Source organism: Manacus vitellinus, unplaced genomic scaffold, assembly GCF_001715985.3.
Source record: "Manacus vitellinus isolate BGI_N305 unplaced genomic scaffold, ASM171598v3 scaffold_7_pilon, whole genome shotgun sequence".
Taxonomy (NCBI): Eukaryota; Metazoa; Chordata; class Aves; order Passeriformes; family Pipridae; genus Manacus; species Manacus vitellinus.
Genome location: NW_021940813.1, coordinates 9,968,692 through 9,987,422, shown reverse-complemented (window position 1 = coordinate 9,987,422; position 18,731 = coordinate 9,968,692). Strand labels below are relative to the sequence as shown.

The 18,731-nt window shown below is 37.5% G+C and overlaps 1 protein-coding gene across 2 annotated transcripts; it reads left to right on the top strand.

Moving 5' to 3' along the window:
- The first annotated feature begins 540 nt into the window (after window positions 1–540).
- ZFX (zinc finger protein X-linked) lies at window positions 541–17,246 on the top strand. Of its 2 annotated transcripts, XM_008922337.2 has the most exons (7): window positions 542–649; window positions 1,082–1,648; window positions 10,392–10,541; window positions 10,739–10,882; window positions 10,975–11,109; window positions 13,621–13,761; window positions 15,216–17,246. In XM_008922337.2, exons 1-7 carry the CDS (start codon window positions 589–591, stop codon window positions 16,400–16,402), a joined length of 2,385 nt encoding a protein of 794 aa, XP_008920585.1. In that variant the 5' UTR covers window positions 542–588; the 3' UTR covers window positions 16,403–17,246. The 2 variants fall into 2 exon arrangements, with proteins under 2 accessions (XP_017939685.1, XP_008920585.1); XM_018084196.1 differs by lacking the exon at window positions 10,392–10,541 and having other exon boundaries at window positions 541–649.
- Window positions 17,247–18,731: the final 1,485 nt, after the last annotated feature.

The following is an 18,731-nucleotide window of genomic DNA, read 5'->3' as shown; positions in this document are numbered from 1 at the left end:
ATGTTATGCTCTGGAAGCCATTTACGTTGATGATTTCAATTCCTGAAGTGACATTAGAGTGAATTCCTCCCAATTGCCCAAGTGTGAACATGGAGACATCAAAACCAATGTTCATTTCGGATTATTAGCTGTCTGTGTTTAGCTTACCTTACTGAGCCTTATTGATTTGCCAATGCTGTATTTCCCAGCATCCAGCAAGGATTTGAGTATGAACTTGTCTAGGCTTTGTCTTAATTTCTTTTTTCTTTATAAGATAAAAAGGAAATCATATTTTCACATTTTGTTATGAGCTGCTTCTGTGTTTGTGAAGCTGTGGGGTTTTGAGAAATGGACACAGTGTTGGATCTTACACTCCTCTTATTCAGCCCCAGGGTGTTTGGAGTAGTATTGCTGGAATCTCAAACAGAGGGACCCTGAGTGAAGTCTAGTTCATCTGAAAGTCATGAGGTGCTGTATGTTAACTTTCATGCACCCAGAATTTCAGCATTTCAGTGCACAGGGAGAGGCAACTTTCTTTGCCTAATGCAAGTTAAATAACCTTTTTTCTTTACCTTCTACAGACACTCTGACTGATGAGAGTTAAAGGCCATGGATGAAGATGGGCTTGAATTGCAGCCACATGAGCCAAATGCATTTTTTGATCCAACAGGTCTGTCAGGAGATAATATGTAGATAAGAGTGTTCGAATTAGATGCAATTGACTTGTTTATTTTGTCTTTGCTTAAAAGTGCTGTGCTGCATCAATGCTTTTGTATAGTTGTTTTTATTACTCGGAGCAATCTGAATGAGCTACTGTTCTTTCACTCAAGTAGTAGTTGTTTGGGTATTGGGGGAGAGTCTAAAAATTGCAGATCTTTTCCAGGAGAGAAAACCTTGTTCATCTTAGTTATGTTAGCATCTACTTTTTACTTAACTTATCTCATGTGTCTGCCTATCTTAATTGCTCACATGCTATCATGCCTGTTTTACTAAATTGCAATATAGTGTAAAAGTTGAAATGAAACAGAAGTAATTTCAGTTATTAACCACCTCATTTGAGACAATTTTTCAACTTAACTGCTATTTTAATTATGTTTTTCAGGAGCTGATGCAGCACATATGGATGGAGATCAGATTGTTGTGGAAGTACAGGAAACAGTATTTGTTTCAGATGTAGTCGACTCAGATATAACCGTGCATAATTTTGTTCCCGATGATCCAGACTCTGTAGTAATCCAGGATGTCATTGAGGATGTTGTCATCGAGGATGTTCAGTGCCCAGATATCATGGAGGAGCCAGATGTGTCTGAAACTGTCATTATTCCTGAACAAGTGCTGGACACAGACGTAGCCGAAGAGGTTTCTTTGGCTCATTGCACTGTCCCAGATGATGTTTTAGCTTCTGACATAACAGCAGAAACAATGTCTATACCAGAACATGTGCTGACAAGCGAGTCAATGCATGTCCCTGAAGTTGGACACGTTGAACATGTAGTTCATGATAATGTTGAAGAAGCAGATATTGTCACCGATACTCTGGGAACAGATGTTGTTTCTGAGGAAGTCTTGGTGGCAGATTGTGCATCAGAGGCAGTGATCGATGCCAATGGAATCCCTGTGGAACATCAAGATGAGAAGGGCAACTGTGATGATTACCTTATGATTTCCTGTAAGTGTTTGGATAAAGCCATCAAAATTCTTGTGATATCAGCCTGGGTAGTGCTTGAGGGCGTAAAACAACAAGTTCCCAAACCAGATTTTCTGTATTTTTAATTGAAAAGCAGATCTCACAAATGTACTCAGATAGGGGCATTTTTAGGAACATGTACCAGCTGAAAGTTCTGGTGAAGCTAGTGGAGAGAAATACTGACAAATACACATCTGATTATAAATTATCTCTCTAGCAATTTATAACACATGAACAAGAGTAAGAATTCCAGTAAAATAAATGGCATATACTTAATAACTACTGGAAGAAAATTAAAGTGACAGTATTTGAAAATACCTGTATGTGCAAGTTGCTAAGATGATTGCCAAGACATTAAGTAAACAAAATATTTAATGGAAAAGAGTAAAAACCCTGATTTTTGGAAGTGCAAACAACAATTTGTTATCCTTGTCTTGTTTTTTTGCTAAGTCCCCGCTCCTTGCACCCCATTCATTGTTAGATACAGACAACAATATGGTTTTCTTTGCTGTTAGGATGTGTTTTCTTCTCTTGATTAAGCAAGGGACAGAATTATGCAGCTAACAAAAAGAGTAGCTACTGCTGCTCATAGCTCAAAAGCAACTATGAATATCTTAATCTCCCTTAGGAACAGTGGCACAATCCATTTGAATCGTATTTCAAAAGACTTAAATAGATGGTGGAGAAAAACAAGGCATATCATCAATCCTTTTTCTACTGAGGATATCCGTCTGTGTGAACTAGAGCTTACTCTGTTACTTATTACAGTGATTACTCAGTGCAGTACCTAGGAACATCAGGGTGTCACTGCTAACATTTACTTATTGTAGGAATAGAAGAGCCTTGTTAGGCTGGTTTGTTTAATTGCCATTTCAGGCACTTCAATTTTGTCTGGCATTAAATGACTCCATTGATGAGGTGTACTTCGTACTCTGCTTCAGTTACCTTTTTTCTTTTGTTTTCCTTTTTTTCCCCCTTGTTTCTCCTTTTTTTTCCTTCTTTACTTTTGGATATTTTTGAAATGTATAATAACTTGTTTTAATATTCTCTACTTATGGATTTTAATGTTGCTTCTCCTTACCTAGGATCACTGCATTTCTTAATTTATCATCCCTTGAGTTCCTTGAGTAACCTTGTGCAGCCATGTTTTGAGTTTATATGAGGTACAGTTAATTCTCTATTATCTTGGAAAACAATTAAATGGGATAGTGCAAAATATGGATAACATAAAATCTTGTAAAAGTAAGCTGCAGGATTGTACTGAGGTGAAATAGGTCAGTGGTGCTGCTCTCTGAAATGGTACTGATCCAAACTGATAAATGTACTCTGCCAAGTGTGCTGCAGATATAACTTTCTGGTGCTGGACCCAAGTTAGATCAGATGGAAAGCAGCTCAAATGCTTCTGCACCTGCAGCAGAGTTAGAAAACAAACTGGATAATCCACCCATGGATAATTGGGGCCTGATTCTGGTGGTGATTCTTACCTGTTCCTTATCCTGGACTGTTGCCCTTTAAGGTGCTGTTGCTCCGGTCTCTGCTCTCCTTTTCTGTGCAGGTTCCTCCTGCAGAGCGAGGCCTCCTGGGAGCACTTGGTAAATGTGTCTGTGTAAATGCAGGTGAGGGGGGTGGGTGGATGTGTGTCCTGTTCATCACTGGCAGTGGCTGAACGAGGACAGTGTGTCGTGGTAGAGGCTGCATTGGATGATCCCAGCTTAGCTGGGAAGTCCGAGATGTGCCAGTCGTCAACAGGTACTGACTGGCAAGAAACACAGGAATGTAATTGTTCAGTTGTGCTGGGGTACTCTCAGTCATGTATTTCTGCAGTTTCGTGTTTTATTTATTATTAAATGTCTCTTGATAGTCTTGCAGTGTAGTTTGTTTAGATTCAGAACCTTGAATAAGCCAGCATTTAAGACAAGCGTTATGCTACAAAGCACATACATCCTTTCTATTTGTGTTTAAAATTTAAAGTATGTTCTAACAGTTCATTTTAAAGGGAAGTTCCCTACTACCACCTACTGTGTTTAAAGCCTGCATAACAAGTTCTTCTAGTTGTGAAGGCAGAGTCTAGTTCTTTTCTATCAAGTAAAGGCTGTCTTGCCAAATAGTCTCTTTGTTGTATCGGAAACATTATTTGAATTTTTTTTTGCATCGGTAGTGGATGTGTTCATTGATCTGTTCCCTGCCTCAGTTCTTCAGCTGAGCTTAGTAATAAGTGGTTTTTAAAAAGTAGCAACATCACAGCCTGGTTTTGGATTTTTTCATCCTAACCTGTAAATTTATGTTTGATTCTGGCAAAGCTCCCTGAACTGCAGGGGCAGATGTTGGAATGTAATCTTGTCTGCCATTACAGTAGCCAGATGTTGCTGCTTCCCAGATCTGGGAGCTAGACTGTGTTTGTCCGAATGCCTTTGCCTGTCTTCTTTTAGATAGGCACATGGAAAGCAGGGGATGATACACTGTTCTTTCTGTTGTAGGTTTCTCAGTCTGTATTCTTTAGTGGAAGCTGTTGGCAAAATCTTTTTGCTATCTTTTTCCTATCTTGTGGCTCTCTTTCAGCATTTCCATTTTTGTTCCTAATGAACTGAGTCTACATATATTTCCTTAAGATAATTTGCTTAGCTTTATCCTGAAAATATCTGCTTTGAAATGACTGGGTATTTTTTTTTAATGTTGTGTTTCTGCTTCTTTCTTGGTTTCAAACTGGTTTGTCTTTTCAAGGATTACAGTCCCTGTGGGGTTTCATTCTGTGACTTTGCTTCAATAAGCTCACAATTTTAATATTTCTTTTCCCATTTAGATTTAATTTAGCTTTGGCATTGATATGCCTTTGCTTTTTTTAATTTCCAAGATAATGTTTCTTGGCACAGCTTTATATCATCAGTTACCTTTTGATGTACTTTTTTTTTTGGATACTTTGTCTTTGCCCTCAAGATTAATTTTTGTTCCATAGTAGATTTGGGGCACTTAGAGCAGAATCAGATATTCATTCAACAAAGAATGCAAACTGCTGCTGGTTAGTAGCTTGAAAAAGATTCAAGGAGGTTTGATAAATCTTTTTTTTTTCCTCCTACATGTTCCATAACAAGCCAGTTCATGACTTAGGTCAGGAAAGTATAAATTGTGCTGTGACTCACATTGGTACTAATTATTTGGTAGCTTGGAAAATTTTTTCTCAATGAGTGAAACAGTAAGTGAGATAACTAGTGTTTGTCAAAACAAACACCCTTCATTTACTAACCAAGGAAAGTAGTTCCTTGCACCTGGCCATAAGATGGAAATTGAGATTTTTCTTTGTTTGATTTTATTCAGATTGGGAAAGACACATCCTCTCTCTGGCATTAACATATTCCATAAGACAGAAAATTGTACCCTGATACGCTTACATTGCAATAAAACTAGTGAGGCACAGAAGTTTGACAAGGGGAGCCTGGAGAGAGTGAAGAGTAGGGCAGCCTCACAAAGTTTAAGCTGTAGTTTTAAGAAGTTAAATACTTGCAAATGCAGGAGCTGTGTTAGGTCCATCCATCTATATCCTCACTTTTCTCTGAGTTAGACATGTGGCTTGTTTGCTGTATCTGAATTAACACTTTTCACAGGAGTCAGAACCCAGGGTGACTCACTGAGAGAGAATGATTGCATCTTTTCATAGGCCTGGGTGTAACCTACCTTTTTTTGTCCTAGTTGGATGTTTTAGATGAAAGCAGTGCATCTGATGAACAAAGCCATGAAGTTCATGCTTTCATTAGGGCCATCCAGTCAACTTCTAGTCAGGAAAACAAAATGCTTTTTATTTACTTTTTTAGCATAAATAAGCACCTCCCTCGTTTTCCCTGGAGGTTCTTAAAGATGCAGGAAATTATGTTTTTCTCTCCCTGAGGTAGAACTTGCTTCCATGCTTCTGTCTGACCACTAGAATGGCACCAACAGTTGTTGCAGCTCAGGGTGCTCTGGAGAGGTGATGGAAGTAAGAATTGCCTTGGGCTGAGTGATGCCTCAGAGCTCAGTCTGATTTGTGTGCTGGGGAGAGCAGGACAAGTGTTAGATGCCAGTTTGGAGCTCAGAAGTTACTCCTCTGCTAGATTACTACCTTGGGGGGACAGACACACAGAATATACTGCTGCATATGTGTAATGGCAATGGATTAAAATCAAAATAGAGCAGATTCCTGTTTCCTGACAGATTAGGAAACCTGCTTTGCTGTTCAAGAAGTAATTGGACAGTAAAAATAACTTCTTCAGTGGACTAGGAATTGTCTACTGTCAAGTAAAGTAGAAGTAAAATGTTTCTATTGCAGATAACTGAAGAAAATCAGGGGAATACAGAGTGCTTTTAATGTGTTTTAGAAAAGAATAGTTAGTAATAGCTTTTTCATTAAGAATGTTTAAATTGGGTTGTTTATTTTGTAAGTAGGGAAGTATCACATGATACACATTTTTTTAGCAGCCAAGAGAACCATTTGGGAACATAAATGCTAACAAAATAGATGATTCTTGTCTAATTGCTCTATTGATACATTTTTAAGATCTGTTAAACTGGTGTAGAGATACTTTGTCTTAGATTGATGGTAAGACTTGTTTCAGTGTGGTTTTCAGCAATTAGCAGTGTGTACTTGAAAAAGGTTTCTTTGTAGTTAAGTGAATTTTATCTTTTACAATCCTTTTATTTTCCTCATTAATCCCATGTAGAGGAGAAATAGTAGAAAAGAATAGATGTAAACTATTATGGAATCCATTAAAAATAAAGGCAGTTGTATTTGCATTTTTTAGTTAGGAGTAAAACGCTGCAAGGGTACAAAGCCTGTATCTGCTGATCCATCAAATATTCAATATAAAAAAACTAAAACCAACTTCTTGGGAAAGCGTACGTGTCATGGTTAAACAAAAGAGGTACCATTTAAGCAAATGCAGCATCTCGGCCTGGCATCTGTGCTTCTGTTTAGGAAAACTGGCCTCAATGGGGCTTTAAATATGATTTTTATTATCAATGCATAGGAGCCTGTTCTTGTCCCAAAAATACCATTGGACATATTTTAGTAGAAGGGTAAAGATATAGGAGATAATTTTTCCATGGATGTTTTAGTTTATTGTATGATTTTTAATTAAATGTAATATTTTCTAGGAGATAAATGCTGTCATCATGCTAGAATACATACCAAACAAAGTATCTGTTGTTAATGTTGCCTATATCTTTTATTTCTTTGCTCTATTCCTTATTCTATCTGTTGGTCTCTTTTTGTTGATTTCCTTGTAGTGTAAATGGTAACTAGACAGGCTTTAAATACGCCACATATTTCATGTTGTGTGACACCTTTCTCATTTCTTTGTGCTTTTAATAACAGTTCTGGCTTTATCTTTATATGGAAGCAATGATTGCAACATTGGAGAAGCACATATTTATTTGTTTCTTGCAGCTCATAGTGTGCAAAGAGCAGGCTGGTCTAATCGGTGAAGTCTGTGATGAATGTTGGCAAACTAACCATAGACTGCACTCTTGCAGTTCACATGAAATAATGTTGTGTCTAGTAATGTTTCCTTTTTTTTAACTCTGAAAATTAGTCTGAATCTACTTGTTTTCTGAAGTACCAGCTACTAGAGGGGTAAAAATCAGATATTTAAAGTTTTTAGTTCAGATAATATCTGTTAAAATAGAGGCACAAAGTATGACAGCATTGCAGTAATGCTGGCCTGAACTTTTTTCTAGCATGTGACTTGTGATTAGTTTAGTAATGCCCAGTGGCTCTACTTGAAAGGAAGTCATCTCTTAGAAGCTTAACTAATACTTTTAAGTACTTTTGGCTTTTTTTTGGGGGGGGTGAGGGATAATATCAAAGAGGAGCAATGTGAGAGTATCTGCCATGCATGGTATTTGTGGGATCCCTTGATGGGCTCTGAATTTAAATGAAAAATTCAAACATCATCAGAATTCCAACTTCAAACATTGATCAGTCATGTATTTATGGATATCATTTGCTCTGATTGTGAGACTGAGATATGTGCAGAATGCAGAAACATGTGTTAAATAGAAATCAAATTTCATAAATGTTGCCAGAACATCAATGATTCAGTACAACTAAATGCTTATGTAACCATAGGACAATATACCTTGGGAATTATACTTTCTGTAATAGATACCCATTCTCTTTCACCTTGTTTGTCTCTTCCTTTAATTTTTATCTCTTTTCCTACCTTTTTCTTTCCACTCTACTTTTCTTCCTATTACCTGTTTGCTCCTATACTGCAAATATTACTACTTTTCAAGCCATTCAGGGACTTCAGTTTTGTAAGTATTACCACCTGTCAAGAGGGGTAATTTTTTTCCACTTGTATGAGAAAAGTTGGCCTTGTACCTCCTACACATCAATTTCCTTATAGTTTAATGGCCCTATTAAAAATATTTAAACCAGTTGTTACATTTTTAAAACACTGTTGAATACAGAGGGAATTCAGGGATAAACAAACCCTAAATTGTGTAACAATTTTTTTTATCATGTTGTTTAAGAGATTAGTTTGAATCTTGGAGAACTTACCTCAAAGCATAAATGGAGCATATTTTTCAGATTTAGAATTCTTTTTTTGTGTGAAGGTTTTATTGATGGATACTTCCATATATATATAGAAGTAAAAAACTCTGGTGTGGTCAAAAGGAACCAGCCTGTTTCACATGGTGCACAGAGGTTCGTTCTCTCTCTGTTTGCTTCAACCATAATTTTCCTTCCTCGTGAATATGTTCCAGCATCAGTTCATCTTGGTGCCAGACTTCCCTTTTGGCTTCAGCAGTGTAAAGTCAGTCTACACTGATTTGAAAGCCTTCCAAATACACGTGCCTGACACTGGAAACGGCCAAGTTAAAGGAGAGCAACTACATAAATGTAGTGTAGGAACAAAAGCAAGCTTTCTTTTTGTCAGAGTTCCAGGGACATTTGGTATTTCTTGGATATGATGAACAAATCATGAAAATCTGTTAATAACTGAATATGTGTACTGTGGAGCTACAGTGTTAATGTGATACAAAGGAACATTTTAAGGTTTTTACTTTTTAAATACTTTAGGCTTTCAGCTACAAGACATTATGTTGTCCCATGACACAAAGTTATATTTTAAACACCTTAGTGCTTGAAGTATTCTGTACAATGCCCATTGATCGTCAGCTTGGCATTAGAGTATTTATTGTTTTCTTCTGCTGCTCTTTTGGTAAGGAAAGAGAAAGACTAATTTATGGTAGTACTTTATAATTTAATGTTATTCATATTTTTTGTGAGCAGTGATGGTGATTGAGAAATTGTACTTAAATACAGTTGTGTTTGATACATGAGACAACACATCCTAGTTTGTCTAATTTAAAGGCTAATTTATTAATTTCACATCAGGAAAGTAATAGTAATAACATTTTGAGCCTTTTTTTTAGAGTATATATTAAAGTAAATTTAAGAGTTGTAATTGTTGAGTAGTAAAGGTGTGATTTATTTATGAGGATAGTTTAATGAGTACTAGTAAAATAAGCATACTTTATTAAATAATTGATATGTGCTAGGAATGGTAGTTAAAAATTCTACAGCATTTATCGGACAGTTCTTAGACTTCCTTTAGTATAAATTTCATGTCTTATTGTCATGAACTGAAGTTATGCATGACTCTGAGGAGCCCTGTCAGGAGTGACTTTTTGAACAATAAAGTCACAAATTAAAAAAGTATGCAGTCACATTAAAAGTACTTTCATAATCTTGACACTCAAAAAACTTATGGGGCTTCTCAAAATTGGGAGATTTTCTAAAGGTCTTGAGATGCTGGAGTTGGTTTTTGTGAAGGGATATTTAGTATTCTTTTTTTGAAAACCCATTGTTGGTAATGTGAGATGGGTGGTGTGTGCGCACACTGGTGCCTGTGTACAGTGTGTCTCAAATCAGAGCCGTGTTCCTTGTAAAGCTGGCCTTTAGCCACATTTGTGGGGGAGGCCCAGGCAAGTTAGAGCAGTTCAGGCTGGAGCGTGGTGTCGGTGCCCTCCGGAAAGCAGGAGAACAAAGTCTGAGAGTTACAGGGGGCTGCAGCGGAAAGTCCAAGCCCCTTTCAGCACGGGCACCATGAACAGCTTCACCAGCACTGCAGCACCAGGGCAGTGCTTTGGTGCTGCTCCATCCCTCAGCTGTTGAGTGCCTGAGAAAAGTTTTCTCGTGAGGGTTTTCTTCCTGTAGTTTCCATTCAGGTTTCCTCTCCAGGCAACTGAAGAAGCATTAGTCACATGGCTTTGCTGGGAACCAGGTCTGACAGGCAGCAGTAGCACCACTTGCATTAGAGACAGGGTTGAGCAACAGATAATGCTTTTGAAAAGAAAAATTAATAGCTTATTTGTTGTGAAGGAGAAAGCAATTAAAACTGAGAATAAGTGAAATTATTCCACAGAGTAAGTACTGATGTGCACTTTCTTCCTACCATTATCTTGCTGAAGATCACAGTTTCCTAATTAGCATTGTCTGGTGTGTTACTCATGCTTCTAGTCACATCACTGCAGCATTCTTGCACTTCCTCCTTAACTAAAAGATAACAGCTTGAATTTATTTTTGTGTTTACTGACATTGTTTTCAAGGATATGAAAAAAAAATTTATGGGTAGGTTCTTTATCACAACTTTTTAATTTTAAACTGCTTCCAAATTTGAGTAATAAATTAATAAAGTCTTTCATGTATGTCTGCATATGACTGGGTAATTGTAATAACTTGTTTTTGTAGTGGATGATGCTGGTAAGATAGAACATGAAGGTTCTGCTGAAATTACCATGGAAGCAGAGTCAGAAAGTGGCTCTTGTAAAGTGGATGGCATTTGTCCAGAAGTCATCAAGGTCTATATATTCAAAGCAGATCCTGGAGAAGACGATTTAGGTAAAACACACTTGTTTTAGAATACTCCAACCTGACATTTGAAATTTTGCATGATGAGACTGTGATTTCTCTCAAGTCGTCTGTAAAGACCTGTAGGTCTGATATTAAAGAGTGAGAAAACTTTCAGTTTTTTGTGGTTTAGCATAGATTTTGAACAAACTGTAATTAAAATATTTTGCTCTGGTCTTCCTAATTAGGGGGCACAGTAGACATTGTGGAGAGTGAGCCAGAGAATGACCACGCAGTTGGATTACTCGATCAAAACAGCAGTATTCGTATTCCAAGGGAGAAAATGGTTTACATGACTGTAAATGATTCTCAGCACGAAGATGAAGACTTAAGTAAGTAGGTGGCTTTCCTTTGGGAGCAGGGCTTTTCATTTTCAGCAGGGCAGTGTTTCTAATAATTTTTTCTTGACTTTTTTTCCTCTTAGATGTTGCAGAAATAGCTGATGAGGTTTATATGGAAGTCATTGTAGGAGAGGAGGATGCCGCAGCAGCCCATGAACAGCAAATTGATGACACCGAAATTAAAACTTTCATGCCCATAGCTTGGGCAGCAGCTTATGGTAGGTAATACTGAAGGAATTCTTCCTGGTGACACTGTCTGTAGCAAAGTGTCAGGGATTGGTTTTTCAGAGGGTAGTGTAGACTATTTGTGCTTTTGTGTTTGTTTTTAAAGTTTTAGTTGAAGAATGGTTTCTTGGCATAGTAATCGTTAAAAAGAGAGAAAGAGAGAGGCTATAAGGCAGGCTTCTTCTTGCTCCTGTTTTAACAGGCATTTAGCTTCACATTTTCATGATGTAAAAGGGGAAGTACATGAGCTTCCAGCTGAAAAATTGCATCTCAAATACATCTGTCCCTCACGGTTTTAAGACATAGCAAGAACTGGCTTGGCAATACAACTGAATATTTTTATTGGGGGGGGGGAAGGCAAATGGAAATATATAAGATTCAGTGTAACAGTGAAAAGCAGCACTGACCTCTAAGCTTGATTTAAGTGCTTTCTAGAAGGATCAGATAAATATGTGATTGCACCAATGAAAATAATTGATGAACAAAAAGAACTTGGAGGGAGACATCTTAAAATTATAGCACAATTTTGAGAATATTTCCAGCATTCAGAACCATTTTTCTTGATTGTTGGTATCTGAGCACCAACTAGTGCACAAACTGATTTCCAAAACTTCAGTGAGCTTAAGACCAAAATTTTTGGTCTTAAGACCAAAATGTTTCTGTATTGCCCTTTTCTCCTTCTAAACAAAACAAAAGAAATAGTGAAGTAAATGACAAAACTTACATGGCTGTGTGATGTGGATTGGGGTGATGGTGCCAGGAGACATTTAAATGGCAGGGAAGTGCTGAGAATGCAGTGGGGGCTGGAATCTTGGACATATGTCAGGAAGGGCAAGATTTCATGGAGCAACCTGTGCTAAAAGTTGTTTGGGGCATGGATGGTAGTGCACCCAAAGCCTTATTTTAGGCCTTAGGTGAGCACAGCTTCAGTGGAGATCAAATGTCAGATGCCAGGTTGACTGGGAATTAAAAAGGAAATTGAGTGAACTTGAAGCAATATCTGTAGCTGGAACATTCTATTATTTTGGAGGAGGAGGAGAAAGTTGAACAGTGTATTAAGAATGGTGAAAGATGGAATTGAAAGGAGCATTTAAGAATGTGGGAAACAGTTGCATGCTGGGTAGTAAATAGTACCATGCAGGGTGAGAGATGGTGGGGATGGGGAGAAATGAAGCCTGAAGGCAGGAAAAACGGCAGAGGTTTGTCATCTGCACTCCTTGGAACTCTTCACCGCTTATGGAGGGTTTAGAGCTGATAGCAATGGCATCTTAAAATGCTACATTTATTATGTTGCTTTATTGTAGCAAAGCTTGGTCTCACTGTGCTTTATATTCCAGCAAGTTTTTGCAGTTTTATTCCAGTATTAGAAAGTGTTTGGGGCCTGTTCTCTGTTAAATCTAGAAGGACTCTTCAGGCACCTGTTGTAAACTGTACTTTCTACATGTAAGATGTGAAATGGATTTTTGCTTTCAGCATTCTTAAGGTGCCACATTTGCTGCTCAACACTTGAGCTGACATCTAGATCATAACCTTCAGACTCTGCACATGCCTGTGCCTGGCTCAGTCTTCTTACGTTAGTCATGAATATTAATTCTCTGCACTCTACAAAAGGAACAGCTATTGAGCATCTTGCAGTTTCTTCTATTTCAGTCTTCCTATCTTATTTGTGTGCTTTGCTTTCACAATGAACTGTTACCTTTTATTGATTCAAGTAAATACTTAACGACAAAATTTATTATTAGAATTTACTTATGTTCTTAAATCACCAGTGTTAAACTGATGTCCAATGAATACCTTCTCAAATATATAGATGTATTTGCTTGTAATTTTCATGTTTGTTTTACATACAGTGGTACCATTTGTGTATTAAACACAAAGCTCTGTGAGGCAAAGATTGTTTCCTTCTTTCTGTTATACAACACTGAGCATGTTCTTTGTTCCCACTAGAAAGAATTTGTAAGTGCTAAAGCATCAGGTGTACAAATAGTAAGTAGTGTACTTTGTGTACCACTTTATGGGCTGTTCAGAAGGATTCTTTGATTGCAGTTCCAGTTCAGAAACTTGTGTGTGACAAACTTCAGTCAGGTGAATTCAGACCTCCAGAAGTGAACAGGAGCTCACACACAAATGTATTTCAGGCCTGAGAAGAAAATCAGGCACAGTAAATATTGTGACATGCTATTATTTACCAATGTTAAACATTTTGGGTATAATTAGCAACCAAAGACATGCAGAAAATGCTGCATTTAAAGGAGAAGTCTCTGTGTAATGGAAAACTATTAACTCCTGTAAAATTGGGTTAACACGGCCAGTATTTCCAGGCTCATAATAGCAAACGTAATTCGTCATTTACATACTGAGACACTTTGCAGCTCATGTTGTACAATATTACAGTTTGATTAAATGTCCAGATAATAGTTTATCATTTCTGTTGTTGCCACTGTTGAGTTTGTGCTGGAATTATCTGTAGAGGTGGTAAGTGACTTTTTAACTTACCTTGGTAGGTAATAATAACGATGGCATCGAAAGTCGGAATGGCACTGCAAGTGCTCTTTTGCACATAGATGAGTCATCTGGACTTGGGAGGTTGGCCAAGCAAAAACCAAAGAAAAAGAGGAGACCTGAGTCCAGGCAGTATCAGACAGGTGAGTACCTGGTGGCTGGCTGTACTCTAGGCACTTGCCCATAAACGGATGCACTTTGTTGATAGCGTGTGCAATGTCCCGTAAAACCAGTGATTTGGGCAATTACTTTGCTGACAACACTTTTACATTATAAATGAGTACGTATTTTATTTTTAAAAATTTTAATTACATGGTTTGGATTATGATGGGCCTTTTGAAGGAAACCATCTCTGACACAGGAAAAAATCATTATCATATCAGAAGGTTAAAAACCTATACACTTAATTTGCCACACCAATTTTAATGTTTAATGTAACATTTTTAAGGGAGATGTTAGAGAAATGGTGTATGGTAATAGTGCTTTTTAAAAACCCTTTTTATTGAAAATTTATAGAACAATGCATTTCATTCTATCAGCTCAGTAGGTAACTGGAAAGTCTGAACATTGTATATTAATGTTTGGTAGTGTAACTTCTATACCCTTTTCTGGTTTAATTATGAAGTAAATTGCCTTGATGTCCTTGCCTACATTTTTCTTTGCATCTGTGAGAACAGAAGTGCTCTTTGGCATTATTTGGTTTCTGCTGGTACTGTGTTATTATTGGAATTATTTATTAGGTTTGATAAAGTTGAAAAAAGCACACAACTAGTTTTTTAGTAGCCTTGACTTAAATAATATTATACGTTTCTTTTCAAATTCTGACTTAACTGTAGGAGTTCTGTTTTGTTTAGCACTGAGTCAGTAAATTGGGTAAATTAAAGTTGGCTTTTTCTATTTTCAACTACTTAGTCAGCTCTCCTTATAAAACATTTTTGGAAAAGAGAGCTTTTTTGACATGCCTAGACAAATTCAGGGTAAACAAATCAGGCTGATGGATGAGTGCAAATAAGTTCCAAAGCTCTGAGGTATCTTTATGTGAAACATGTTCTCATTGAGTCCTGCTTGGTACCTCTTCAGTTTGTAACTGTGACAGATGGCACAAGAAGGAGGTGTTAGTTTGGGGACATGCGAATTGTAGTCAGCGGTAGGTGATTAAACTACCAGATTAAACTTTTATCTACAGATCTGTGAGGAGTCAAAGAAGATCATGTGTTTTGCTTACTAGGTAATACTCAGTTTAACAAGCTGGTCACTGTTCTTTGCACCAGTGTTGGTTTCTGCATATATTTAGTGTGTAAACTCAGAATTCTTGAAAATAGAATTAATTGGGTTGAAGAACGGCGGGGTGGATGCGTTGGTTGTCTCCATCAAAAAACAGTATTTCCTTTCTCTTAGTAATAAAAATGAATGAAAGTACTAATTCCTTCAGTTTCTTCTACCTAACCCAGTAACGAGCTTGTTTATTTGTATAGTGAAGCATTTGTGTCCAATCTCCTTCAGCAGTTCATCGTATTGTTAACATTGCAGTCTGACACTTACTGAAGTGTAATGTTGTTGTATAATACTGATGAAGGGTTTTTTTGTTGTTTTTCAGCAATAATCATTGGCCCTGATGGTCATCCGTTGACAGTCTACCCCTGCATGATTTGTGGAAAGAAATTTAAATCTAGAGGTTTCTTGAAAAGGCACATGAAAAACCACCCGGAGCACCTTCTTACTAAGAAGAAATACAGATGCACAGACTGTGATTACACTACGAATAAAAAAATAAGTTTACATAACCACTTGGAGAGTCATAAGCTGACCAACAAAACAGAAAAGCTTATTGAATACGATGAGTGTGGGAAAACCTTTTCTCATGCAGGAACTTTATTCACTCACAAGATGGTGCACAGGGACAAAGGAGTTAATAAAATGCACAAGTGCAAATTCTGCGATTATGAGACGGCGGAGCAAGGGTTACTGAGTCACCACCTTTTAGCTGTCCACAGCAAGAACTTTCCTCACATTTGCGTGGAGTGTGGCAAAGGGTTTCGCCATCCCTCGGAGCTCAAGAAGCACATGCGGATCCACACTGGTGAGAAGCCCTACCAGTGCCAATACTGCGAGTACCGGTCTGCCGACTCCTCCAACTTGAAAACCCACGTAAAGACTAAACACAGTAAGGAAACGCCACTCAAGTGCGATATTTGTTTCCAGACTTTTTCAGATACCAAAGAGCTACAGCAGCATACGCTTATGCATCCGGAAAGTAAAACACATCAGTGTTTGCATTGTGACCATAAGAGCTCAAACTCGAGTGATCTGAAACGACACATAATTTCAGTCCACACAAAAGACTATCCTCATAAGTGTGATATGTGTGATAAAGGCTTTCACAGGCCTTCGGAACTGAAAAAACACGTGGCGGCTCACAAGGGTAAAAAATTGCACCAATGCAGACATTGTGACTTTAAGATCGCAGATCCGTTCATTCTGAGTCGCCACATACTCTCAGTTCACACAAAGGATCTTCCTTTCAGGTGCAAGAGATGTAGAAAGGGCTTCAGGCAGCAAAATGAGCTGAAAAAACACATGAAAACACACAGTGGCAGGAAAGTTTATCAGTGTGAGTACTGTGAGTATAGCACTACAGACGCCTCAGGCTTCAAACGGCATGTTATTTCCATTCACACAAAAGACTACCCTCACCGGTGTGAGTATTGCAAGAAAGGTTTCCGAAGGCCTTCAGAGAAGAACCAGCACATTATGCGACATCATAAAGATGTTGGGCTGCCTTAAAGTCCTTTTCACAGACTTATGGCTGGAATTATAAAGGAAATTTGCCCTTCAGGCAGTTAGCTTATTTTAAAGCCAATCACCTGCGATCACACCCAAAAAAAAAAAAAACAAAAAACCCAACAAAAAAAAAATACTGTGCATTTGATTTGTTGCTGTATAAAAATAGGATTATTGCTTCTAGTTGACTTTTATACCTTTTGTTCAATAGCGTGTTCTGAATTCTATTCAGTTTGTTTAATAAATGAAGAAAAGATGGCAACAATAAAGTTGCATTTAATAAAGTAAACCCTGTCTCTTACTGAATTTTTCAATCGTAATAGTTTATTTAGATCTATTTATCTTACTGACCTCGTTGATACTCAGTGTCCATGTTAATGCAGTTTTGTCATGAATTTTAAAAATATGACATTTCAATAAAATTGTCAGAGGTGTGTAAAAAATGGGGAATTGTCATGTTGACAGTAAATGCACTAGGGCCCACCTGATTGTCTTGTTTTAACTATACAGACTTTGTGGCAGGTTAACTATTTTCTATTTGAGGAGTTACAAATCTCACTTTGTTGCAGAAAAATATTTGTGTTTTAATTCTGGTTTCAGAGAGAAAAAATATTTAAAAAGTGGTTTGGGGAGGTTATCTTTCTTGGATGAATTTAAAAGTATACTCAAATAGTACATTTATTGTTCTGTGCTTCTTTGAAAGGTTTTGTGTGTTACAAATGAGTTGGGTTTTTTTCGCTTTACTTCTGTCTTAATGTTGGAAACGTAAAATACTCGTGTTCCATTTGCAGAGTTAATACTAGATCACAACTGTCTGTATGTGCCGGTAAATGTACCTCAAACTTTATGCTTTTATGTGTGTTGGTATTTCTTTAAAAAACAGTTTGTGGTTCAAGTCACATTTTTATTGTGAGTTGTTTTAGAATAAAATTTAAGACCGAGAGGTGCCTCGATTTTGGAAAGCAGGTATTTACAGTGAGAGCTTAAGAGGGAAATGGAGCAGAGCAGACGTGTTCATAAGGAGTAGAGATGTTGTAAGGTAGATATTCTTAATAAGAAAAGTAACTTACGATAGAAGCAGTTTTGTTACTAAATTGAATGTTTTTCCTGAGCCATTAGTAGCTGTGTTCAGCTGCTATTTATTAATTAGTACAGTATCCAGAATTAACCCAGTTCTTCTAATCTGTTTATAAACAGCTGGGAGAATATTACAATTATTATATGCAATTTTGGCACCTGAAGACTATTATGAAGTAGCGCCATGTCATTTGGTAATTGCTGCATAAATGTACCAAGCATGAAGTCATGTACTTTAACAACAACTGTGGAGCAAAAAAGCCAAACTGTTTAATTACATGCCAGATTTTAGGACCTGGCCCTGCTCCCCATGCTCAAATTCCCACCCCAGCCACTGTTTGATGATGAATTGCAGAATTCGGTCCCAGCTGCCTGCCAGATTAGGATAGATTTGTAACCAGCAATTCCCTAATGGAAAGGGTTCAGAGCCTGGCACAGTGTTAATTCTTGTTTCTAGGCAGGTGAACTTCCAGTTCAAATCAAAATTTAGTGATGATCCCAAGTTCGGGGTGATAGAGGGACAAAAGTTTCCTTTCGGATGTGTGTCCTCTAAGCATTTTGTGTTTTGTTTTGTTACCGAGCCCTGCCCCTCCTGTCTCACTGTGATCTGAAATACTTGTCTGTAGTGTGCAGTTCAGGACAGTCAAATGCCATGTCACTATCTGTGTCGTATGATGTTTTTTTCTTTCAATGCCTGCTTGACAGTGTCCCCAGACTTGCCCATTGTGCTCTTGTATAATATTGCTACTAGTGGGCCGTGACCCTTTAGTGTGTAATACCTGGCCGTGCTGCATTGTGCCTTCCTTGAAATCCCCGCTGAAGCCAGTGGATTTCCTACATGGCCGTAGCTGTCCGTTGCCTACTGATGCCAAATCAGATGCAGTAAAACCCAGCAGAGATTTCCCATTCGCTTCTTGCAAAGTACCCGCCTGTGACTTATTTTTTTCCCCTCTTATGTTCAAGCATTTTCTAACTGGAGACCTGGGAAGTGTACAAAATCTGCATAAATTCCCATAGCATTGCTGAGGATTTTAGCCATTTTAACTTTATTTTTTTAAATAAGCTGAAAGACAAAGAACACAATTTTACGCATTTTCTTTCTCTTACGTAGCCTGGAATCATAAACACTTTTTTTTTTTTTAAAGCACAATGTTGAAACTTTTTTTTTAAATAATTAAGGGTTTGGTCAAGTGGATTTTGTAAAATGTATTTGTCTGTATAAAGAGAAAATGAAATTATAGTTATTGTTAATGTA

Bases quoted from the DNA above. Each gene is read 5' to 3' on its own strand.
- ZFX (XM_008922337.2), top strand. From the start codon at position 589: ATGGATGAAGATGGGCTTGAATTGCAGCCACATGAGCCAAATGCATTT. The intron at 1,649-10,391 runs GTAAGTGTTTGG...TTGTTTTTGTAG, and splicing joins TGATTACCTTATGATTTCCT to TGGATGATGCTGGTAAGATA. The intron at 13,762-15,215 runs GTGAGTACCTGG...GTTGTTTTTCAG, and splicing joins GTCCAGGCAGTATCAGACAG to CAATAATCATTGGCCCTGAT.